Raw genomic sequence first — 25,990 nt, forward strand, 5'->3', positions numbered from 1 at the left:
GGTGTGTGCCACCACACCCGGCAGTGGAGTCTTAGTCTTTTCTTTTGCACCTGCTTCCTTGTTGTCTGACTGCTGTCCTCGTCATATATATACACACACACATATAAATATATACACACATACACACATGTACCCACTGATGTACCCACTGCCAACCAAGTTTTTCCTTCCATCAACTAAAGGATCCCAGAATCCAGCTTCCCTCAGGCTAAAATACAATGACTATTAACTTCACAGATCTAGGGCATCGAAACACTACACAAGTCTCCTGTGTTGTCTCACAAACTGAGGCAGGAACAAAGGAGTGAATCACATGTGGGTCTGCCTTTTTCTTAAATACAATCTACTCAGCAGCACTCTCATGTCTGAGGTCTGGGAGAGGTTCTGTAGGTACAACATGGTGAATGACTTGATGGTCCCACCCCACCGTGGTAAGGAGGGAGTGATTGAGTGGGGACCAAGTAGCATCTCTCACAAAGTCTCTGTGGGCTCGGCTTCTAAACCTAGAAGAGAAGGAAGAAAAAATAAAATTTCGGGGCATGGTGAAGACAAGAAGAAAAAGTAGATGTAAGAAGAAAGAGACTCAATACATCCATAGTGCAACATTTTGCTGTATACACGTTTCATCATCTGTATGCCCTCATCACAGGAGAGTAGTGGAGTAATCCACAGTGGATGTCATCAGTCATTCAACCCAGTCCTCCATTTTCATAGATGAAGAAATGGTGGCCAGAATAAGGTAGTGATGTGGGTGGGCCAGAGTTAGGCAGCAAATTATGGCACTGAGGAAGTTTAACTCAGCTCTTCCAGCCTGAGCAGTTCCATTTCACATACCTGATTCTCTATCTGAAAAGCACAGGCTGCCCTATGGTAGGAGATGGCCGGAACACTAGACTCAGAAGTTCCACCCACCCCGCAATGGCCTCTTCTACCAGGGACACAGATGGGTTGTAAATCAGCTCTGGCTACAGACAGCAGCCTGCCTGCTTCCAGTCCCCAGTCCCCTCAGAAACAGATGGAGAATTGTCCCTCTTCTCCTGGAGAAAAAAAGAACCTGTTCATCTACTGCTCCCTCCCTGATTCCTGATCATAGGATTCTACTTCATACTTACACCTCAGAAAGGCTCGAGTCCAGCACAGCCAAGGAGCAGTCTTCACTGAGGGAGGCCAGGAAGGGAACACTAGGACAAGGCAGAGATGCATGTGAAGAGTAAAGTCCTTGGATTCCAGAACAAAAACTGACTGGGACCCACTCCAACCCCACTGCAAACACACCCAGAGGAGATGGCAGCCTGATCCCTACTTTGGGTTAAAGTCTGGCTATCTTATTATAAGTTCCAAGGAACTATGAAATGGATCAAAGCCCCTGGCAACTAATCAGTGTATCTGGGCCCCCTCTCTATTGCTTTAGCAGTAACCCAGGGACACAGGCTCTCCCAACTACACACCCCTAAAGCCCACAATATTAACCATTTTAGGTGCTGAGCAGGAATGAAACATTTCATCTAGCTTCATACTGACTGTACAATCCAAGCAAGGACTAGTCTCAAGAGAACCCTGATGCTCAGAAATTCTCAGCCAGAGCAATACCTGCCTGCCTTAAGGGACAAACTTGATCAGCTAATGCTTTGGCAACATACGCATGCCTCTCACTGTGCCCCCTCATATCTGCAGGGCCCTGTTGACAAGAACTACCTGTGTGGGGAAAACACCAGCCTGGTGACACACTGGGTGTGCACAGCTGAACTGAGGGCACAGCTTGCATTCTTCGTGTCCACAAGGGACACAGCCCCATTTTCGTCACCTGTAGAAAAGAAAAAGAGCATGTCACTGAGGTTAAGATCATGGGCTTTGGTGTTAGCCACACCTGGATTTGAATCATAGTTTCTACAGCACAGATAAATTAATCATTGACTATCAGTTTCTTCTTTTGCAAAGTAGGAACAATAAGTGGCTGGGTAGCTATGAAAATTAATGAAGTAGGGTTGATTTTAACCACAAACTGTCACCACGTGCACAGCCTCTTTACCACCATGGCACCACATCTACCCACAGTAGACCAGGTTCTGCATGTAACAAACCACTCACTTTGTGGTTCACTGACTTCTAGCCATGCTCAGAATAGGGAAGCTGGAACAACCAGGAATCACATACACTGAGAAAAAAAAAAAACCACCAAGTTCTCCAAAACTAAAACTAGCATAATTCATCACAATAGTGCTAAACTGTGCTGACAAAATTGAGCAGCAAGAACATGTGCACCATGGAGTTTGTTCTTTCACAGCCTCCCTCTTCCTAGAGTCAATGTGCAACCTGACATGCTGCCTTACCAAAGACAAAGACTTCACTTTGCTGAGGATGCCAAGCCAGGGAGGTAGGAAGGTAGCCAGAGGCACTGCAGCCTACAAAGGAGAAAAGGGAGGCTTGAAACAAAAATCAGGAGTAGTTTCTCAAATGATGTCAATCTAAACCCAGGGCGTACTTTTATTCAGCTCCCCAAACTCTGTAAAGGCCGTCGTGTCCACACCCTGGAACCTCATAGGAGGTTTATCCTTGAACCTACATTTATCCATCAGCCCTCTGCCCTTCTAGGCACAAGTCATAGGCAAGTTTCAAGCACGATGCTTGAGAACAATGCTAACCATTTCCCCTGCTTTACAAAATAAAATGCCAACCCAGGAACCAGCCCTTCCTTTCGGTATGCATTGCACAGAATGGAGTTAGCAGAGTTTCGGTGGGAAAGATTGTGACACTCTGTCAGTGACTGGGCGTGTAGCAGCTCTGCTTTGACTTTGGCCAAGAAAGCCTCTTCCATGTTAGTTCCCAGTACCACCCTCCCACCACTGGCTCTCAGACTCACTCATCTGTGATGCTGGCTTGGGACATCGGGTATCCCAGAGTAAAATTCTATTGTCCTAAAAGGAAGAACAGGACACAGCTTCACAATCCAAAGAAGTCACTGATGGCAGGTCTCCAAATCAGGAATTTCGGCCTATAGGCTCCAAGTATGATTGAGGAAGAAGCTATATCTCACCTCACTACATGAAAGAAACATGGAATCTTTGTGGGGAGAGGCAGCAACACAGGTAACCTGTCCCGCATGAGCTGTAAAGAGAAAGAAATACAACAGAGGGGGAGAGTGAGGATATAACAAGGCCAACCAAGATATAAAATCAAGGGGCAGGAGAAAGGGTGTGAGAAGCACGCCTGGTTTCATAATGCAATTTAACAACTTTTATGAGAGGCCATGAATTAAGGAAATCCAAGAGGAAAGATTGATAGAGCCATAAAATCTAAAAATGCTTGGGAGAAAGGATTAGTAAAGATAGCGAAGGAGTAATTAGAGGCTTGGTAATACTGAAGGAATCTGATGTAGGGGTTATATAATATTCTAGAAGAACAGTTTTCATACTAGAGTGCACATATCTGCAAACAGTACACAAAAACTTCTGAGGGACTTCTTGGCACTGAGAGTTTTAAACAAATAGATTTCTCTAATATTCTCTTTCCTAAAACTGCTCTGCATCTGTTTTCACAATCACCCTTCTTCCACTTTATACAGCCCAAATCTTCCCATGGCACAGGGCTCAGGTATATAAAAATCTAAGGGTCCAAACTAAGGCATAAAAGGAACTTTTCCCTAAAAGCCAAAAGCCAAAAAAAAAAGATTACCTGGGTAAAATCCAGTGGAGGGGATTGATCTTGTTTGAGTTACACCAAACACAAAAGCCTAGCTTTGCAATTTATCTATTTCTAATAATGAGAGCTAAAAATTGATAAAAGGTTGTCATATGAACACATCTAACAAGTTGACCTGAATTTACAAGTGAATTCAGACTTTTTTCTTACAGAAAGTAAAGCTTAACTTGGCCAACTACCTTAATAATGCAAATTGTTTTGTGCTATTTGGTAGACATTCTGATTAAATGCACTTATTTTGCTAATCCAAAATTTGACAAACATATCCTTATAGTAAGTACACAATAAATGATATGCCACAAATTACATTTGGGACTATTTAAATTTAAAATCTTTTGGAGAGCAATTTAAAAATGTATGAGGGTTTAGCTTTCTAATTCTTTTAAGAGGCCTACATGTAAAAAAGTTTGAAGATCACTGGCACACATTAAGTACAAGCTGTAAAACGCATCTCTAAGCAGACTTTCCAAGATAATCTGAATGTGCTCCTGGCCTGCCCTAAGGACTGAACCACTTGCCATAGTTCTTTCCTAGCCCTACCATCTACAGAAAGGCCAAAGGACAGTAAGTCAAAGGAGAAAATTTATTGCTCACTTGAAAAAAGCAAAGCTCTGAGACAAGCACCATGACAGCATATAAAAGATGAAGAACACATAGTTAGGTCATCTATCCTTAAAGGATTCAGAGTGCAGTATAGGGAAAAAGGCACAAACATGAAGAACTAATGAAGAAGTCTGAATGGGGAAAGTGCTGAAAAAAAGTACTAACTAGGAAAGTCAATGTCTAACAAAGAAAAGACAAGTATAACAGACTTTGGGCCCTGACATTTTAATATTATTGCTTGATAATTTGCAAGTAACCCTGAAGGTCCAGAATATGTATATGTTTTTATTTTATTTTGGCACAAACTGAGTCATGCACTTTGAAATTAGAAACAGTTGGGTAAAACATTCAGCTATTGAGAAAATCATAGTGATCACCCAACATATCAATAGTATAGCTACCCATTCTAGCCTGCCACGTTTGGTGGTGCATGCCAGTATTCCCAAAATTCTTGGAGGCTGAGGCTGGAGGATCCGGAGTTCCAGCCACCTTGGACAACTTAGCAAGACCCTATCTCAAAATGAAAGAAATATAAAGGGGCTAGAGATATAGCTCAGTGCAAAGGCCCTAGTTTCAACAACAAAAAAGCTCTAATCATTATTCTCATCAAGAGTTGCTACCAAAATAAAATATTAATACCGTTAATGAAGGCAAATGCAAAGCGGAACCTTGAAAAAGTTGTGGTACACCCCAGAAAAAGACCTTTTTCCTGACACAAGGTTTCACTGTATATATACCACAAGCTGGCCTCTAAGTCAAGATCTTCCTGCCTAAGCCTCCCATGTGCTGGGATTATAGGTATGCACCACACGGATCTTGAGAAATACAGTGGCACCTCAGTTCACATATTCATTTTTTCCTGTTAATTTTTTCCATGATTTTGGTTGCAAATGAAACTGGAGGAGAACCCAATCAAATTCACTGGTTAAATTCAATGTTGACCTTATGACAAAATTTGATTCAGTTCTCATCCAATTCAGTTCACAAAGAGAATCGTGGAATTAAATTCATGAACCAAGGTACCACTGGAGATATTTACTAAGTGGAGGTGAATATTCAAAAGCTCAAAAGTTTATTGAAATTCTCAGGACTTATCTTTGAGAAGGTCAAAGACATACTGTACCTGGGGAAAGCTATTATAGTACAAAATAACAGTAAAATGGCTCGAAAGCAGTGACAAGAAAATGGGATTTCAATCTGCAGATCACAAGAAACCGATGATGGACCAAAAGAGTCAGAAATTACAGGAGAAGAGATGAGTGCCACATGTGTGAGAGGTGAAGCCTGAGAGTAAACGAGGCCTTAGAAATGGACAAGAAGGGGACAGACAAAACAGAAAATGAAAAAGAAGTTGGTGACCAGCTTACAGCGGGGAAGCAGGAATGGAAGAAGATGGAACATGCAAGTCTTATACTGCCAAGAAGGTATGAGACCATCAAGAGAAATAAAGAAACTGAGACAAGGGGAGGAGTAGATACAGGAACCTGACTGAAGTTCCCAGAAAAACAAAAACAAAAAACCTTCAGGTAAAACATGGAACTGCTGCTCCTAACATGTGAAGTTTAAGGAGCCCAAAGAGAATAAAAACAAGACAGCTAAGGCCAAGACTAAAAAGAAAAGCATACTAACCTCTGTATGAGTTCAGTACAACCTGCTGAGCAAGGTCCCAAATCTTGATGCTAAGAAGCAAAAAGAAACAGAAAACAGACTTAATCTTGGCCTATCAACAGAAAATGTGTTCATACAAGAACTTCCTTTAACCATGACATGTCCCATGTCATTGTCACTTGGACTGCTGCTATGGCCTATTTACAAGGAATTGCCAAATCTCTAAGGCAACCCAACAGATATGCTATAATTTGTCATGAGGTGCTTATAATAAGCCTTACGTGTTATTTAATGAAGTTAAAAGGATAGTACAGACAACCAAAGGAAGTCTAGAGACAGAAGTGATGAGAACAGGGTCCTACCAGAAGTCTTTGCTACCACTGACAGCTTGTGTGCCGGAGCTCAGGACACTGACTGTAGACACAATGTCGTCGTGCTCATACTTGCAGAACTTGCTGACAATAAGTGTCTCATTCTCATCCAGCTCCCACAATTCAACAGCACCTGTTTGGGGATGAAGTGGGCCAGGTGAGGGAAGAGAAACACGAGCTAAGATTATACCAAGAGAGCAATTTACTTCTAAAACTCATGCAGCCCTTGTCAATAAACTAACAAAGTAAGTTATTCCTATAAAAGGGAAACCCACATCATTAGGGAATTTGGCTAATTTCTAGGCCATTTCACTTTATGCAGCCCTACTGTATTCCTAATAGCAGCCTAGACAATTACGTGGGGGAAAGCTCCTTTAAGGCAGCGAATGATGAAAAAACCTACAAAATTCCTTTTTCTGCTTCCAATTACAAAATCAGTTCCCAGGCAACAAGGATGATGTCTCCACAATCATCTGAGCACACACAATCCAGTGACTCTTTGCAATTATTCAGACACTAATGAGTAACTGCTGAATTACTTGGTAACACTCTCAGCTCTTCCAAGCACTGATTACAGGATGCTATGGATTGAGCCCAGTCTGATCTGTAACCAAGCTTCCCTTCTACAGAGGGGGGCCACGGAGGGAAGAGGAAAGTTACTCACCTGAATCAGAGGCCACTAGGATACCTCTGTCCCCCACCCAAGTGAGGTCAGCCACTCCGGCCTCCGTCTGGACTCCAGCGGAGCAGAAGCCTTCATTGGGTGCAGCACATGGGTCCTTGAAAAGCCAGAGGGAGCCGGCCCAGCAGCGGCCACTAAGGCTGGAGGCGGCAAGCAGAAGCGCCCCATCTACGAGAGGGTACAAGCTGTCAGCGCGAGAAGTGGAAGGGCTCGTCTCTATGGTGACCACACAGAACAGCCTACGGACCGGGTCTGGATCTGAGCTCGGGAAGATGGGGCTTAGTTCGGACAGCTCGGCAACGCGAGGTAGGGATCAGAGTGGCACGTGGGTCGAGGTGGGCTAGAGGGTCACTCCTGGGGAGGGGCGCCCCGGGGTCGGGCCAGGGAGCTCCCAGGCCGGGGATCTCGGCTCACCAGACCGGTACCGCGCAGCCTCCAGCTGCCGTTCCATACAGGCGGGCGCATTAGGAGGAAGGTTCCATTCGCGGGCCGCCGGCGGCACTAGAGGAGGCGGGGTTTCCTTGCGCATCTCCACGGTTCCAATTCCCACCTAATCTCAAACTGGACGTCTGCCCGATTCAGATCCAGCGACAGTTCCCACGAGGTGCACCTCTGAGCCTCCGCCCCTCTCTGGAGGCAACGGTAACTATTTCTCGCGAGAATTTCTGCTACGCTTCCAACCTGTTTCCGGTTTGCGGGCCACTTTTAACAAATTCTCAGTGCGCTTTGCCTCTTCTCGCGAGAGTAAAAAAAATAACTCCGGACTAGACTTGAAAGGGAGAGGACGAAGCTCTCTCTCGCGAGATTTGTCAGCGGCCATCTTGCTCTTGCCCCGACCAGATTCTCCGGTCGGGGTCACAGGGACACTAAAACCGTCTCCTGGACCTTTGCTGACCATGCTGTCCCGGGTGGTACTTTCTGCTACCGCTATAGCGGGTGAGTGGTGTAGACTCTGCCATAGGCTATGAAGGTGCTTGGAAAGAAGGGAATCTAGGGGGTAGAAGCGGGTACAGAAGGGCCCAATGACATTTGGACCTGTCTGTTAGGGAGTGATCAGTGCGTCTGAAGACAGCGCGGGATCTAGGGAGATGGGAAAGAGTGGAGTATGGTAGTAGGGATCGGCTTCCGCAGCGACAGGGGAAGGGACAAACTAGATTTTACCTTGACTTTGCTGACCTGTGCGTTTTACATCTCCAGCCCCCGGTCTGAAGAACGCAGCCCTCTTAGGACCAGGGTAAGTGTGAGGAGTGCATTGCTCCCTTTGGTTTTTCACCTCGTTTCATTCCTTGATTTGCTTCTCTTAGCTTTAGGCTAGAAGTTACCTTTCTTCGGAATTTGGGGAATTTGGGGAAGTTTAAAGCCTCAAACACTTATTCCTGTAACTGCCTGGAGCGTCCTCATATCATCTAATGACAAATATGTAAGGGGATAAGTGAAGTGCACTGCTAAACTAGAAACTGGCTTTCATGTCTTCTAAGTCCCTTCCCCTTGTGACCTTCAGCTACACATAGCTGCCACATGCAGTTATTAGGTTATGTACTAAAGGTTTTGTTAAATAAAACAGTGAAGCATGTTGTTCCGATGTCTCATGGATTCCTACTTTTTTACTGTACTGCCGAAATCATTTATTGGTTCTGTAAATATTTTTCTTACCGCTCTCATAACCAAGAATATAATGACTAAGTAAGTCTGAATACCTGAGTCGTGGAGCTCAAACTTGATCTAGGCATAGAATCAGCTATAAAGTAGTGGTTTAGAGTGCGGTCTCCAAAGAAGGTACAAAGATACCTGACTCCTTACCTCATTTTCCTCGTCTGCAAAATAGAAATGACAGTGATGTAGGAGAAAATACAGCTCCCAATCTGCTAGATGTCAGATGTGCTGAGTTTGTGTCCCTGAAATGGAAGAATGAATTCCAAAAGACAAAGAAGGTTCAGAGTAGGAAGGGTTTACTGGGGAATAGGAATAGTTCCAGAGAGACAGACAGGAAGGGTCCTGAATGGGTTGCCTCATGGCCTCGCAATTTAGAATTACTTATAGGCAAGTAGGGTACAAGAGTTGCATAGTTTTTTAGTGGTCACCTATCACAGGTGACTCTGGATTGAAAATGATCAATTGGAACTCAGGCTCTATATTCTAGTTCTTTCACTCAGTATTTACAATAAACTGGGAAGTAAGAAGAAATGGATTAATCTGCCTTATAACTTTCTTAGAATTCAGGATCTTAGTAGGGAGTGGCTGCATTCCATGCTGCCTAAGAAATTGCTTCTTTGTCCAAAGTTTTAGTTCTCTGTCCTTAATTTTTATGAGTATGGCTGGTCACCCCACTCTATCTCAGGCCTTTCTACTAGCTAGCTGCCTCATTCATGAGCTAACTAAATAAACTATCTCCTATAATAGTATGTTATGGGTTATCATAATTAAGAAACATAATTCCTGTAGGAAAAAAAACAGTGCTTTGTCCATAATGTGTACTTAGTACAGTGATGGTGAATCTTTTAGAGACTGCCCAAATTGCAACCCAAAACTCACTCATTTATTGCAAAATACCAACATGCCATTAAACCTGAACACTGAGGTTTTAGCTCAGAAAAAAAAAATACTCATACATTAACATCTTTTGTCTTAAAAAAAAAACAAAACACTTGTCATAGTTCACCACTACTGACTTAGTACATATTAGCAGCTGATAAAATAATTTTATGACATGTCATTTTTCTTTGCAATTTCTTTTTTTAGTTAAATTTAGTCCCAAGACTTAATTACCCTATACCTTGCAAAATAGCTATAATGTATATGTATTTGACTTGAGTATGCAGTAAAGTGAGATTATAATTGGCATCTTCCAATTTATCAAAAAAAAAGATTTCATACAAACACTAAAAAGTTAAGAGCCAGGGATATAGCTCAGTGGCACCGCACCTGCTTGGCAAGTGCGAGGTCCTGAGTTTGATCCCTAGTACCAGAAAAAAATGAGTTAAGAATAATAAAGAATCTAACAATATATGGTAGATATGAGGAACATGCTTGATTTTCTTTACACTCCATCTCCGTCATCAGGAAGGCTCTTTGTCCAGATTTTTAAAATTCTAACCACTTCTACTGTAGTATGAACTGTAACTAGCTTTCTCCTAGGCTGTTTCAATGGCCTGTTAACTAGTCTTGCATCCCTACTCTTGTCACAGCAGAGTACATTTTCACAGCAGCCAGGGGGATTATGTCAGTCTCTACCTAAAACCTTGAGAGCCCACATTCCTCTTGAAAAAATTCAAATAGCATAAGACAAACAACACAACATGATGAATTGATCCCACTCTACCTCTTGACCATTTCCTTCTATTCTCTTTTAAGTTATACTAGCCTTGCTGTACCTCTGCAAACTGCCAAGCTCATTCTTGCCTTAGGATCTTTACACTTGTTTCAAGTCATTGGCTCAAATGTCATTTAACCTACCAAGAGACCTCCTTGTTCCCTTGCTCTTTTGTTATTAATAGCATTTACAGCATCTGAAATTTTGTGTGGATGTACCTACACTTCTCACAACTCTCATGAGGATGTTGAACACTGAGACCTTGTTCATTGCTATGTTGCCATTATCTAGCATAAGTAAAAAAATCAAGTGTTTTGTTTATTAAATGAATGCATGTTAGCTCAAAATTGACACCTTTATAAAAGATATTCCTGAGATGTTCTAAAGCTTGATTTGATATGGCAGTCAGTAACTGAAAGGCATACTAGGCAGAAAGACCAGCATAAGACAAGTTTTTGTTTTTGAGAGACATAAGCAGTTCTGTATGGGTGAAGGTAGAATGGAGGAAGAGGAGGTCATAAAATGTAATGGTTACTAGGCCGGGTGTGGTGGCGCACGCCTGTAATCCCAGCACTCTGGAGGCTGAAGCAGGAGGATCGCTGTGAGTTCGAGACCAGCCTGGGCTACACAGTGAGTTCCAGGTCAGTCTTGACTACATAGTGAGACCCTGTCTCAAAAAACCAAAAAAAAAAATGTAATGGTTACTGAGCCAAGTATGCTATATTATTAAGTAGTTTGTTTTCTGCGGGTAGAAGAGAGCCTATTAAAGAGTTATCAAGTCAAATTTGCATTTTATAGACATTGATAGTAATATAAAGAGACTAGGCTTAAGGATTATATTTGACAAGAAGCAGAGATATCAAGTTTTGGATTGTAAGATGAGTAAGAAAGCCTTAATAAAAGTTTCAGCTAAGCCAGATGAGAGGATTTGCATCAGTGAGTTCTCTAGTTCATGATTTAAATCATTATTTCAGCCTGGGCAGTTTTGTCCTCAGGCAATATTTGCAATATCCAGAAACACTTTTGGTTAACACAGAGAAGCAGGGTGCTATTGATATCTGTTGTATAAAGGTCATAGGGATATTGCTTAAATGTATGGAACAATCTTCTATAATAAAAGAATTGCCAAGTCTAAAATGTCAATAGTGCTGGGGCTGAGAAACCTTTCAGTGAAGAAATCTTGAGGATGACTTTCAAATTCCAAAGCTTCAGATAATTGATGTAATAAAAAGCATTAATAATATTCAAAAGATAAACATGGTGCTGTGGGTGTAGCTCATAGCCATGAACAGAGAGGACATAATAGAGGCATGGGTGAAGATCAGCAGCACATAGTACATAAAAAAGCAGTTGTAGAAATATATTGGGATGTTCAGGCTAAAGACAATGGCCAATGGTATAACCAGCACCTCAAGAGCAATATCAACCAAGGCCAGGGAGACAGTGAAGTAGAAGGTGGTGTGGTCTGCAGGGTAAGATTCATCTTGATCATCCAGATGATGAGCACTACATACACTACAACAGCCCAGTGAAAGCCTCCATACTAGGTGATCTGAATCCGCAACAGGATATCAGTGTTGTTGAGTATCATGTTGTCCCAGAGGAGCCTCCCAGATACCAGGTTAGTCACAGGGATTCATAGGGGCCCCTGGGCTCTTGCCAGACGTCATAGTCTGAAACTCATAACTCATTCATTGCTTCTCTTTGCTGCGATGATCTCTTGCAGACGCTTTTTAGAAAGCACCCTTCGCAGAGCAGTTGCTTCCAGCCCTTTGTGGGCTCCTTGATACCTGGAGGACAGTTCAGTGTGGACTGAGTCTGAATAGTGAAAAAAGCCAAAGTTCTTGGCATAAAGAACCTTACAGTACAGCAGGCAAGTGACAGCTAACTACTTAACATAGAATTTTATCACATGTCAAACACCATTCTAAGAGCACTTTACATTAACTCAATCCTTACAACAGCCCTACAAAGTAATATGGTGTATTCCCATTTTATGTAGAGAAATCCGAGATTACAATAGTTTAAGAGGAAGGTGTTGGATTTTAACCCAGAGAATCTGGCTGCAGGGTCCATACTTTTTTAGTGTTATTAATAAAATGTTAGACAGATGATCTATAATATTTATAGAAGAGAGTCGCTGGAAGATTATATATGGCTTTGAGAGTCTGATTAAGTCATTGAACTTGTCACATCTGACCTTCCACTTCCTAGTTCATTCTTTTCCCATTATGACATGGGAAACTGCCTGAATCTTCATCTCTATTCATTGTTTTTGCCATTTGTTCATACATTGTCTTTTATTTGAAAAATAAGTCTTAAATGTGTACAATTGCTACCTGTAGGGTATTGCAGGCAACAAGGATCTTTCACACAGGGCAACCAAGACTTGCTCCTGTACCACCTCTTCCTGAATATGGCGGAAAAGTTCGTCTTGGGCTGATTCCTGAGGAATTCTTCCAGTTCCTTTATCCTAAAACTGGTGTGACAGGTGAGTGTTGCCCTGTCTCTATTTAATAGGACATTTGGATCATTTCACTAAAATCAACTCAGCTGTTTTGTAAAGGAAATTGTAGAAGTGATTTAGTGTAACAGTTGACCTGGTTGTTCTTGTCTTCTGGGATTTTAACTTAATTTTATGGCATTGTTACATCTTCTGATATACCAAATTTTTTGTATGCCTGCTTAGTGCCAGGTACTGTTTTAGGCATTATGTGGTGGGGTTGTCTATCTTAGGAAGTACATATGAAAATTCTAAAGGAATGTTTGTGTTCTAAATCCTAAGTCATGCTTTGTGTCTTCAGGACTCATGACCTGTTACAGAAAAAGATAAGTGTATTTGAAGCATTATAATTAAGGGTGTGGAAGTTGAGAATTCTGGTATTTAATCCTTTTTTTTACGTATTTATTACTTTATAGTTTTTTCTTCATTGTTTCCTGCGTCAGCTTCCTATTTATTAAAAATAGGTGAGGAGTAGAGAAATTTTGTCCCTTCTGATATTTCTCATTAGTGAGTAGTATATTTTGTAGGATGGGTTACTTCACAGAGTTACCTGGCATCTTTGTAGAGTAGCTGTGTTTGTTGAGCTATTGTAAATACTTTATAAACATTATTTCTCAGTTTCATCAACTGTGTGAAGATTCTGTTACCATTTGAGGAAACTAATTTCAAAGATTCTTTTGACTGCTATTTCTTATAAGTTGTAGAGTTAGGATATAGTTTCATTGAATCTGGATGTTAGTTCTTTCGCCTCTACCATATTGATTATCAGTCTGGTATTTTGTCTTTGAATCTGGTTATTTTAAACCATTTAACTTTGTTTTCAAATAGATATACAAGTGTCTGTATATATTCCACCTCTTAGGTGTTGCATATCAATTGACAAAATAACTTCTTTCTTCTTTTAGGACCCTATATGCTTGGAACTGGGCTTATCTTATATTTTCTGTCCAAAGAAATATATGTGATTACCCCAGAGACCATCTCTTCCATATCTGTAGTAGGGCTGATTATCTATGCAATTAAAAAATATGGTGCCACCTTTGCAGAATTTGTTGATAAAATCAATGCGGTAAGAATCATAAATTAAATTTCCTATTTTAGACTGTAGCAGAAATAGCAAAGCCATAGTGATAGTTTTCATATTATAAATGTTGGAGAATGAATACAGAATTCTGATTATAAGGTTACAACTAAGTGTCAATGTTAGTTACTAATTTGAAATAAATCTTTGTAAGTCAACTAGACCACATTTTTTTTTTTTTATACCGGGGATCGAACTCGGGTCCTTGTGCTTGCGATGCAGGCAGTGGAACCACTGAGCTAAATCCCTGGCCCTAGACCAGATTTTTAACAGATTCATTCAAGCTACTACAGTATTCTATGGACAGTTCTTTGTAAGGATTCATACAATCCTTTCAAATGTGTGTGTTTCTTTGCAGGTGTTTTACAAATAAATAGAATTTAAAGGAAGCATAAGTGAATCTATTTTTGCTACTTTTGGTGTTTTCACTGACCTTTATTGTTAATATAATTACAGCAAAAAATTGCCCAACTAGAAGAGGCAAAGCAAGCTTCCATGAAACAAATCCAGGATTCAATTGATTTGGAGAAGTCACAGCAGGCACTTGTTCAGAAGCGCCACTACCTTTTTGATGTCCAGAGGGTATGTTTCAATAGTTTCTACTCATTTTGTGTTTTTCAAAAGAAAAAAATCAGGGGCTGAGGATGTAGCTAAATGGTAGAACACTCGCCTAGCATGTACTAGGCCCTGGATTTACTAGTTTCCAGCCCTGCAAAAAGAACAATAGAGAAATGAAAGAAAGAAATAATCAGAGTCTTTATGAGGAAAGATTAAATTAGTTTGGGTATATTTTATTCAGAAAAAACAGATATGAGTAGAGACTGGCAGTTAAAGCTATTTAGACATTTAAACATTTTAGACATTTTCAAGTAGAAAAAGAATATTCTAAAATTAGAAATATTAGAAGTTGTAAAAATAAAAGTGTCATTAACTTATAGCTGATTAAGAAATGGCATCCACTAAAAAACGAGATAAACTTTGTATATATAAATATATATACTCTGTATAAATATAAATATACTCTATATAAATACAAATATACTATATACAAACACACACACACACTCTGTATATATGTAAATACTCTGTATTTTTTGTATTTTTTGTTTTTGTTTTTTGAGGCAAGGTCTCACTGTGTAGTCCAGGCTGACCTTGGACTCAGCCCAAGCCTGACTCAAACTCCCACATACTGAAATTACAGGAATGGGCCACCACACCTGGCTGTACTCTGTTTTTCATACACACTTGGTATAAAAAAATCTTGCTTAGCATATTTATTTACAAAGTCAGATATCTTACAGTCACAAAGCAAATTCAAATAGCAGTAGAATTTCTTATGTTCAAAGCATAGATTCTAAAACAGGAATATGTTCAATTATTTCATCATTTCAGTCCCATATTTTCTGCTTAATATTTAAAAGATGTTCTCATGTTGAAATTTTATACTATGGAAGTGCCTATGAAATGAAAAATGTGATGCTAAGAGTTAAGTACTATTGGAAATATTAAGGATCCAGGCCAGGCCATTATTCTCAGGGTGGTCTGAGAACCCCATGCATCAGAGTTGGTGTAGGTTTTTAGACTCATTCAATGGTGTATGGAATCAGAAACTCTGCTGGGTCTATCTAAAACTACATTCTTTTTAACAGAATTCATAAAGAATCTTACATGTATGAATGTTTAAAAATCTCAGAAAATGTTGAAAGTTTCTTTCTGTGCATATTGAGGTTACAGTTGGACAGTGCTTTTTGCATACTGCACACACATACAACCAAGCACAGCCAAGTATTTTCTGGTTTTTTGAAAACTAAATTAAAACATGTAGCTTTTTTTTTTAAGTCAAATGAAGTCACTTATGTTTTTATCTATTATTTAATAGGTAATTGTTGAGTTCTACCCGTGTGAATACTTGGTCATGGCTGGGTGCTTAGCAGAGAAAGAAACAAAATTTCTGCTTTTGTGGAGTTTACTTTCTAGCCTTTCATTGGGTGAAGGACAGAAAATGAATAGTCGAGATGTGAATGTCAGTGGGTAGAGAGTAATTGCTAAAAAAGACAGTAAAGCAAGAGACGGCAGGATGAGGGAGTGGCTGTGTTTTAGGGCAGTCAAGAAAGGCCTGTTGTGTGATATCTGAGCAGAGCCTTGAAAGAAGTAATAGAAACTAGATTTCTGGGGAAGTAATATTCCAGGCAAAGAAAAAAAAATGTGTTTAATCAGTATAATTCAGGAAAACTCAAGAGGCCAACATAGCTAAAGTATAATGTGTGAGGAAGAAATTAAAAGGAAGCAAAGAAGGTAGCCAAATCTCTCATTTTAAAAAAACACAATAGCATGAATGCTGTAGGTTTGTTATCACTGTCTCAGAGGCATCTGTAAACAGAGGAGTGACATAATCTCTCCTAGGTTTTGAAGGATCACTTGGAATACTTTGATGCTGTAACCTTCAGTTTTGTCTGCATTGGTGTGAGATCCCTTTGAGTCAGCCAAGTAGGGATCCTTAAGAGCGTGGTCTTTGTAGCTCAGCTCCCAGTATTCAGATCTTCACTTGGCAGTTTATTATTAACTGTGTAAACTTGAGCAAGTTCCTTAACTTCTGCTTCAGTTTCCTCTCTGTTAAATGAATATAATAGTGTCCGTCCTTTGATGTGGTTATAAGATTTAATTGCATTGATAGCAAATACAAGAATTATTAAAGTAAATATTTGCATACAAATGCAAAAACAAATACAATATATACAGCATTATTTGTAGCAGAAAAATTGGAAGCAACCTAATCTATTGCTAGAACTTGGATAAATGAATTAGAGAACATCAGTTTAGTGAAATTCAGTATAACTTAAAATTGAGGTGGGCCTGCATGCATATCATAATAAAGGTGATATATGTGTGCATGTACTTGTTATGTTATTACACATCTCTAGCAGAGAATACAAGAAATCCAGGAAAATGATAGCCAATGGTGGTGCTAGAGAATATATTTTTTAATGCCTATACTTGTAAATTTTTTTACCACATGCTGTTAGTTTTTTATCGTGTGTCTGTTACTTACTAAACAAAAGAATTTCACATAAAATAGGAGAAGTAGGACATTCTGAGAAAATTCTCAGAACAAAAAGTATTCCTTTAAACATGGAAGCAGTATTCATCTTTTCTTTTTTTTGTCCCAGAATAATATTGCTATGGCCTTGGAGGTTACTTACCGGGACCGACTACATAGAGTATATAAGGAGGTAAAGAGTCGCCTGGACTATCATATCTCTGTGCAGAATATGATGAATCGAAAGGAACAAGAGCACATGATAAACTGGGTGGAGAAACAAGTGGTGCAGAGCATCTCTGCACAGCAGGTACACAGTGTTTTATGGCTTCTAGAGTTGTACTGGTACGTCTGACAAGCATCTGCTAGTGCTTTTGAAGGAAGAATAGCTAAGAGTCTTTTGCTTAGAAATAGGGTATTCCTGGTTGATTTATTTTTGGATGTAGGTAATCTTAGATACTACATAAATGCTCTAAGAGCTTTCCCTTTTCTTCAGAGTCTAGTTAACAGAATATCCCACGTCATATGTCAAAACAGTGGAAAAGTCATTGGCCTATGTTCATGTTCCATCATTTGGGTAGTGCTAACCCAAATGTTTCTATATAAAACATAAAATAAACCTCTTCTGTTAGAAAACAGAAGAGTGATCTCTGTTCTCTGACCTCTTTCCAACTTTAATTCATCTGTCATGAACAGGAATATTTTCTCTTATTTGCTTAAATTAGTTTTTAAACTTCTGTCTTCATTTCTTTATGACTTAGTTTCTTCTGTTCCAGATACATAGCCTACTCAGGCATTTTTTAGCATTTTCTGTATAACCTATTCAGAATTTAAAAAATGGTTTATCCAAACTGCATGGATTGTTTTTATTTAATAAACTGTTTACATAAAAGTAATATATATGTATTTAGGTAACTTAGAAAACATCAAAAATTATGTAAAAAAAACTAACAGTTATGCTCATTCTTAATATTTTTATATCACTGCTGTTTGTTAAATTCATCTTTCTTCAAGGATCTATTAACTATACAAGCCAACAGCAAGAACAGAGGGTTATAGGAGTATTGGCTTCAAATTTTTTGTAGATTTCACCCACAAAAGCTATGAGCCAGGGAATTTTAACTCCCTGGGTTTGCTTCTAAAGTAAATTACATCACTTTGTTAAACAATTAATTTTCTTCCAAAGTTATCTCGTAGTCTTTACATATTAAGGCTCTGGCCTGGTAGGAGGTATCCTTTAGAATTACAGTATATAGATCCTTCAGTGTTATATAAAAGTCTAACCAGATTTCTTTCCTTATTGCAGGAAAAGGAGACAATTGCCAAGTGTATTGCAGATCTAAAGCTGCTTGCAAAGAAGGCTCAAGCACAGCCAATTATGTAAATGTATCTCTCCCAATTGAGAGCCAGAAACAGTTGACTAAATGGAAACTAGTCTTTGTGACTAAAACTTCCCGTATTGCTGTCTACTGAAATTACAGTTTACTTTTCCTAAAAAAGAAAAGCTTGGGGTTTCATTTAGTGAGAACTAAATCTATTGGCCAGTCAGCTATTCCTCATCATTACTCTGCATCTTGAGTTGTTCTATGATCACTTTTGAATAGCAATTTGTTTTTATTAAAACTTATCTAAATATTACCAAGTTATAGGTTAAATTTGTAATTAGTTCTATGATCTTGCAATAAAGGACAATTGAAACAAGATTTTTCCAGTTCTGTAATTCTCTGAAACAACATTTCAACATTTGTCATGAGTAAAAATAAAAAATAAAGTCATTGAGCTATTATCATACATTGAGCTCCATTCTGTGGTGAGCTACTTTTACCTGACTGATTGGTTATGGAAAATTCAAAGCTTTTAAGTACCCACCTGTTTAAAATAACCAAAGGAAACACTGTATGTCAAATCATTGAGTTAAACAATTTTAGTAGTATGCCTGTAGAAAATGTTAGACTATGTCATAAAAATCAATTTAAGAATCCAGTGTATAACTATTGGAAACACAGAAGAGGGCTGAATATGTAGTTTAGTGGAAGAGCATTTGCATGAGGCCTGGATTTAATCTAACACCATAAAAATAAATTGGGGCAAACACTATAAGCACACTTGTGGGGTTTATTCTCAGGCAAAACAACCAAAAAATAACTGTTAGGATATGGAAGAATTGAAATCCCTGTATACTATTTGGAAATGTAAGGTAATAAAGTCAATGTAAAAGTATGACCTTTCCTCAAAAAAAGAAACAACAGTATAATCTAGCAACTTCACTTCTAGGTATCTACTCAAAAGAATGAAAGATTCCAGATGTGATATACAACTTTAGTTATAGATACTTGGAAGGCTGAGGCTAGAAGATTCTTTGAGGCCAACATGGAAAACATAGCAAGAATGTCTCGAAAAATTGAAAGAGTTATGAAGAGACTTGTACACCATGTTCATACAGCATTGTTCACACTACAGTAAAATCATGACGTCGGGCATGGTGGCACATGCCTGTAATCCCAGCACTCAGGAGGCTGAGGCAGGAGGATGTGAGTTCAAGACCAGCCTGGGCTACATAGTTCCAGGTCAGTCTCTACATAGTGAGACCCTGTCTCAAAAAACCTTGGATTCCAGGTAACGTTCCATGAGTGTTCTGCAAGATGAGCAAGTATTTCTAATAATTTTAACTTAATAAGTGATGTCTTGCAATACAAGTAGGACATAACACCGACCATCACATGATCACAAATAAGCCAGTTTTTTTTTTGCTGTGGGATTGTGGGTGATCATTTCCTAAAAACAAGAGGTTATGCGGAGGAGATCGTGCCTGCAGAAGAAAAAGGCCAAGGAATCCTTCACTTCAAATGAGATCAGAGAGGTATGTAAATGTGGGAAACCAAATTTTGAAAAGTAGAAAAGCACCACCAAATAAAGCTATAGCAGTGTGAGCAATGAATCTGTTTAAGGACAATGCTGTGTCACCTTTCCATGAAATCCTCAAAATCAAGAGTCATGGATAGGTTCCTTGGTAAAGTTACACAAGACGATTCCTTTGAGCCAACAGATGGCAGTAATTCCATTAGTGATAGTGAAAATTGCCTTATACAATAACAAGATTATATCCTTTCTTCTCTCCCTCACACCAGCCACAAAGGTTTTGAAACAAGTATGAGTTAATTTTTTATTTGTATTTTCTTTATTATTTTGCATTATAGTAATTTTTTTTAATTTTTGTAATCATTTTATATGAATATTTTTGGGTTGTGGAATGAATCCATTATGGGGAAATTTGCTATGATATACAGGTGCTTTGGATTACAAGCATGTTTCCAGAATGAATTATGCTCTCAAGCCAAGGTTTTACTTAAAAACATGGAAGCAGCCTAAGTGTCCCTCAAGCCATATTGAATAAGGAAAAAGTATGAACCATACAGTGGAATATTATCTGACCTTATAAATGAAATTTTGACACATGATACCTCATGATCCTTGAAGATACTCTACTAAGTAAATTACATAAAAGGTAAATACTATACGAGGTATTTAGTAAAACATCAGAAAATAAAATGGTCACGAGGGAATAGGGAGTTGCTGTTTAAATGGGTCTAGAGTTTCAATTTTACAAGATCAGTTATAGTGATGGTTTGTTATGAATAGTTTTCAAAAATCACTGAAATGAATAATTAAAAATGGTCAAAATGTTAAGTGTTAGGTGTATTTTACCATAATAAAAATTGTAAAAAGAATCTAGCAAGTAAATCAGGAAATTCCCTCCATAGACTTGTCTATAATAAATTCTCTCATTCTTAACAAGGATTTACTTATACTTTAATGCACACCTTACTTAATGGTAAATATTTGAAAATACGCAGTATGTGGATAATTGCTATTTTCATTGGCTTTTTAAGATCTTAACATATGTAACAATTATTAGGGTCAATATTGATGGTTTACTTGAAAGCCACATGGCTTACATGAAAATCAGTCTGACATCTTTGTTACTTAAGAGATTTTGATTGGGTCCGAAGAGATATTCCAAATTACTTGTTTGCATATCATTATAAAGCACCTAGTTTGTGCTAAGCAATATACTGTCCTGATCATAGAGAGAGAAAAAATCCCTGCCTCAGAGTTAAAAATCTAAGAAGACATGAGAATATGTGATCCAGTATAGATTTCACTACAGAGTACTTTAAGAATGTGGCAAGCATCATGGTGTGATTGTTCTGTACAACCCCGAGTTCTTCATCACAAACACCTGGTCCAGAGTTAGAGGCTGAAGAATGAATGAGTCAGGAAGGACAAGAAGTTACACGGCTGCAATTTACAAACCAACAGACCACAGCATCTGAGCTACAGAGAGCTACTGTTTCACATCTTCTCTCCAGATCTTAACTCCGGAATCGTGGCTCACCCTAATCAGAACATTCAGGAAAGCAAATTCTGAAAAATGTAGTTCATTATAAACAACTTGACCCATAACCTTCACAATAACTAGCCTACCTCTATAAATGTTATTCTGAATGAGTAACATTTTAAAATTCCAGTCCTGATATCACTGGGAACCTGAGTCCTAATACTGCAAAGAACGAGTGACACTTGCTCCTCAGTTCTTTGTTTCTTCAATGAGGGATTTCAGACAAGATACATTAGTAGTCATATGGAATACAGAGAGTTTACTGCAAAATAATTGCCTTTTCAGAGCAATAGAATACACCTTCAAGCATGAAAGTGGGCAAGCACCAAGAAAGCAGTTGTGCCAAATGAGGTCTCAGGTTACATGTATATGATTAAATGGGCCTTTCAAGAAATCATCTCCTTCCTTTAAAGTCATTGTTCTTTTACAAGGAAAATGGGTTGTTTTGACTAAACAGAGGGAGACGTTTCTATTCTTTAGGTGGGATGTTTTCGTTTAGTTCGTCTTGAGACCTTGAGGTTTTTCCAACCCTTCAACCTTAGAACTTTGTATAGCCCCTGAACCGTACATACAGCATTGTCTGAGGAGGTCACGTACTCTTGACCAATGTTTGAAACCATAAGCTTGTTTGGGTCTTACTCATAGCTAATGATTAAGAAAATGAAGGAAAAAGGAAAAAACCGCTCACACTCATGTCTTCTTTGCTTTTCATGTAGTCCCAAGCTGCCTGTCTCCAGGCCAACTAATGTGTGACTTTCTGCCTAACATCAGGAAATCAATGAAAATATCCAGTTAAAATATGGAGAGAGTAGACAGTAGACACTCAGAAAGGAAATGTAGCTGAGCTGACATTTGGAAGAGGAAGCTAGCAGGGTCTTGCAGGGAGTAAAAGTTCAGGAAGATGGGGCAGCATTTGTGATTGTAGAGATGAGAGATTGTAGGTTTTTTTTTTTTTTTTAATTCTCAAGAAGTTAAGAATGAAGTAAATACTATGGAAGTATATTTAAATGCTGTACTTGGGCTGGGGATTTAGCTCTGTGGTTCTGCCGCCTGCCTCACAAGCACAAGGATCCTAGTTCAATCTTTGCTCTCAAAAAAAACAAAAAAACAAAAAAAAATCTAATAAATGCTGTACTTAGAAATTGGATTTTGTTCTAAGAACAGAGGGCAGTTAAGAATGAAGTAAATACTATGGAAGTATATTTAAATGCTGTACTTGGGCTGGGGATTTAGCTCTGTGGTTCTGCCGCCTGCCTCACAAGCACAAGGATCCTAGTTCAATCTTTGCTACCAAAAAAAACAAAAAAACAAAAAAAAATCTAATAAATGCTGTACTTAGAAATTGGATTTTGTTCTAAGAACAGAGGGCAATCACCAAATGACTTTGAGCAGAGGAGGAATAATGATTAGATTTTTTTTTCTGTTTTCCCCTTCCTCTCCACATCCCCTCTTTTTGCTGCATCAGATTCATTTCTTTATAAGTCCCCATAAAGTTAATTATAATACATACAGATTAATAGCCAGACTATCAGGCCAAAAAATATAGAAATAACACGTAAGACAATTATACTAAATCAAAATACACTTTTAGATACATCATCTGTTCTGGATTACAATGATGATTTTTTAAAAATCACTCGTGAGTACAGAGGACAGTTGGAAAGCAGCAAGATTGTTACGCTGTTAGATCATCCTAGCTAAGTGATGTTGAAGACCTTAATCAAAGGCCTTGGCAATATAGATGGAAAGGAAAAAAATTGATGAGAAATATTAAAAGCAACAGTAGTAGAAGAGGTGCCAGGAGACAACAGGAAAGAGGGGAAGCATAAAGTTGAGTCATGTTCCTTTCCTGAGCAAGCGGAAAAAGGGTGGTGCTATTCACTATGATATGGAATACAAAAGGAATTATGTTTTGGAAAAAAGAATAAAGCTAAATATAGAGTCACGAAAGAGCATCAGTGTTTGAGACGTGGCAGAGTAAAAAGATTATGCAGAAGAGGGAGTGGTCAGTCACTGGTAAGCCAGGAGAATAAAACCACAACAACTGAGAAAGCGAAGAACTTTGGGGAAGAACTGACAGGATTCAATTTCTCAGGGAGATTTAAGAGGAGGAATGAAAGTACTAATTCCTGTTAATAGCTTAAAGATCTTTGAAGGCCCTTCTTCAAGTGGTGGGTGTGTGGGTGTGTGTGTGTGTTTTTTAATGGTATAGAGGGAAGATAATGGGGAAGAAAAGGAAGTTTTTCAATGAGGGAACAGGAAGCTCGAACACTCATTTAGAAAAGGTGCACTATGGGATCGAGCACTACCAAAAACTACAGTAAGACAATATGGTGTCCACAGAGCTTACATGACACAACCTTGAATATAAATCAATCATGGCGTTGAATACAGATTCCAGCAATTCTGACATTGAATACAAATTCCTAATGTTAAAACTGGAGTATTGGGCACATGTGAGAAGTGAATTCAGTTTAGTAAAGAAGTTAATGAAAAGCTTTCTAGAACAAATTATATTTAAATTGGTTATCTGAAAGATAGGTGATATTCAAACAAAACAGCTTATGAAAAGACCCTGAGGCTCCTACCACTACCACACAACAAGCAACTTTAGCAAAAGGCATTATGATATCTTAGTTCCAAATCCAGGCTGCTCTTTCTGTAAGCATTTGGCACTTTTGGCCACAGCTTCCTTTCCTCTCTTAGCTTCTAATAGAATATGTTCATGCTCTCTGCTGTCACTGTTTATTCTCAGTTTCCTTAGCTGACCTCACTTCCTCTGCCTCTCTCTTAAGTATTGATACTCCTCAGAGTTCTATCCTAGGAATTTTATTCTCATTCCATATGATGATTCTATCCGTGTTCAGGCCTTCTCCTATCATGTGTACACTGATGACTTCATAATCTGCATCTCAAATAGGGAAGAATAGGGTAGATTGAGTGAGATAAGAAACTACTTTCAAATCTCAGTAATTTAATATGGAAATGTGTATGTGTCTTTGTGTGTTGTATGTGTGTGTGTGTGCATTGCTTTGTTTGCTCATAAAGAGTCTTTTGTAAGTCTGAGTGAGCCTCCAGATAAATTTTCCTCAGTATGGTGACTCAATGGTTTGGTTTTAGAGCTCGTCACAAATTCCCCATAATTGCCCCATGAAAGGAGAGATCAGAAGAGGTCTTGTATCAGCAATTAAATGCTTCAACTGAAAGGGACATACAAAACTTTTGCTCACCGTCCATTGTCAAGAACTTGTCACATGGCATTACCCAACCACAAGGGATGCTCAGTCCCAAAAGGAGAAAAGGAGGGGTTGTGGATGAGGGTTCTGTATGCCACATAAATCTAGATCTCTTTCATGAGTTCCAGGTCTTGCATCTAACTGCCCTCCACATCTCTGCCTGAATGTTCCACATACACCTCAAACTCAACATGTCCAAAATTACTCATTATTTATATCCAACTATACACCCTTATTCTATATCCTCAATATTAGTCAGTGGATACAGTACAGAAAATTGGTAGTTATTCAAAGCTCTCCTTTAACCTTCCTTTCAGTTGGGTACCTCTCATACCTCATAACTGTCTAGATTCATCACCTGTCAGCCCTATCACTTTTCTGCAGCCATGCCCTCAGTCCAGAGATTATCCTTGTTTCTTGCCTGGAAATATTCCATTGTCTGTCACCTCACCGGTCCCCCTATGCCTTGTTTTTAAATCCAAATTTGGCACTGCTCTCAGCAGTCTTTCTATTGCTTATAATGTAAAGTGGGTTTAGGGTCCACTATTTTAAGGCAGTGTGTATTCACACCTATGTGTGTGTGTATATACACACACATACACACACACACACACGCACATATGCATTCTCTAGAGTTGCTATATTATCCATTCTAGGGTCATTATGGAATACAACAGATATCCACACACCCCTTTAGTAACTCTAAGCTAAATAAGGCACCCCCTTGTTAACTAGTCACTCACCCCAAAGACAAGTAAATGAACTGATGGAAAAAAGCTCCACATAAACCACTGGAAAAAATGATGTTTGGCAAAAGTGCTATCCATGTAAGTGATACTTGTATATGGAACACAAAGTTTTCATCTGTGAAAACTGCCTGGGGTATGAAAGTTGAAGGAAACATTATTTCTGTGGTAGACTTTATTTGTATTTACATTGTAGTTCACATAGGTTTTAATTTTTGATGTTATATTTTAGATTTTGTAAGCAAGTAAACAAATGATGTGAAAAGGCTGACATCTATTTAAGCACTCATTACCTATTTGATATTTTATTTTATTGATATCTTATTTTCTTGCTAAGTGCACTTTGTACAATATAACAGTAGAAAGCTCCTGAAAAAATAGAAAGATAAGAGATGACAAGAATGGCCTGCCACATAGGAAAGGAAAGCTAAACACATGTGCTTTCAGTGTAAGTGAGAAGTGTACATGGAATACACAGTTTTTATGTGTGAAGACTGCCTTGGATATGACAGTTGAAACAAAGATTATTTTTGTTGTTGAGTTCTACTAGTATTTTCATTGTAGTTCATATAGAAATTTATTTCTGATATCTTTTAGGTTTTGTAAGCAAGTACACAGCTGAAGTGCAAATGTTGATGTTTATTCTAGTTTTTATTTATTTTTTTTTTTTTGGTACTGGGGATCAAACTTAGAACCTTCCACTTGCAAGGCAAGA

General features: G+C 38.7%; 2 protein-coding genes across 2 annotated transcripts; one reads left to right on the plus strand and one right to left on the minus strand.

The window, feature by feature from the left end:
* Positions 1-107: 107 nt before the first annotated feature.
* Wdr77 (WD repeat domain 77) lies at positions 108-7,680 on the minus strand. Its single transcript, XM_010606047.2, has 10 exons — positions 7,378-7,680; positions 6,946-7,131; positions 6,273-6,414; positions 5,932-5,981; positions 3,035-3,105; positions 2,861-2,915; positions 2,331-2,402; positions 1,696-1,804; positions 1,113-1,181; positions 108-503 (listed from the first exon to the last, which is right to left on the minus strand). The coding sequence occupies exons 1-10, from the start codon at positions 7,490-7,492 to the stop codon at positions 344-346; spliced, it is 1,029 nt and encodes a 342-aa protein (XP_010604349.1). The 5' UTR covers positions 7,493-7,680; the 3' UTR covers positions 108-343.
* A 72-nt stretch (positions 7,681-7,752) lies between these two features.
* Atp5pb (ATP synthase peripheral stalk-membrane subunit b) lies at positions 7,753-18,605 on the plus strand. The gene is made up of 7 exons (XM_010606059.3): positions 7,753-7,899; positions 8,161-8,197; positions 12,619-12,764; positions 13,682-13,845; positions 14,314-14,439; positions 17,025-17,204; positions 18,201-18,605. Exons 1-7 carry the CDS (start codon positions 7,860-7,862, stop codon positions 18,276-18,278), a joined length of 771 nt encoding a protein of 256 aa, XP_010604361.1. The 5' UTR covers positions 7,753-7,859; the 3' UTR covers positions 18,279-18,605.
* The last annotated feature ends 7,385 nt before the right edge of the window (positions 18,606-25,990 follow it).

The sequence above is a fragment of the Fukomys damarensis genome, unplaced genomic scaffold, assembly GCF_012274545.1.
Source record: "Fukomys damarensis isolate Sample0158 unplaced genomic scaffold, DMR_v1.0_HiC HiC_scaffold_33, whole genome shotgun sequence".
NCBI classification, from domain to species: Eukaryota; Metazoa; Chordata; class Mammalia; order Rodentia; family Bathyergidae; genus Fukomys; species Fukomys damarensis.

Coding starts and splice junctions, on each gene's coding strand:
- Atp5pb (XM_010606059.3), top strand. CDS start 7,860: ATGCTGTCCCGGGTGGTACTTTCTGCTACCGCTATAGCGG. Junction 7,900..8,160: donor TTCTGCTACCGCTATAGCGG/GTGAGTGGTGTA, acceptor TTACATCTCCAG/CCCCCGGTCTGAAGAACGCA. Junction 8,198..12,618: donor GCAGCCCTCTTAGGACCAGG/GTAAGTGTGAGG, acceptor TGCTACCTGTAG/GGTATTGCAGGCAACAAGGA.
- Wdr77 (XM_010606047.2), bottom strand. CDS start 7,492: ATGCGCAAGGAAACCCCGCCTCCTCTAGTGCCGCCGGCGGCCCGCGAA. Junction 7,132..7,377: donor GGCTGCGCGGTACCGGTCTG/GTGAGCCGAGAT, acceptor ACCCTCTCGTAG/ATGGGGCGCTTCTGCTTGCC. Junction 1,182..1,695: donor CTGGTGTTTTCCCCACACAG/GTAGTTCTTGTC, acceptor GCCTTGTCCTAG/TGTTCCCTTCCTGGCCTCCC.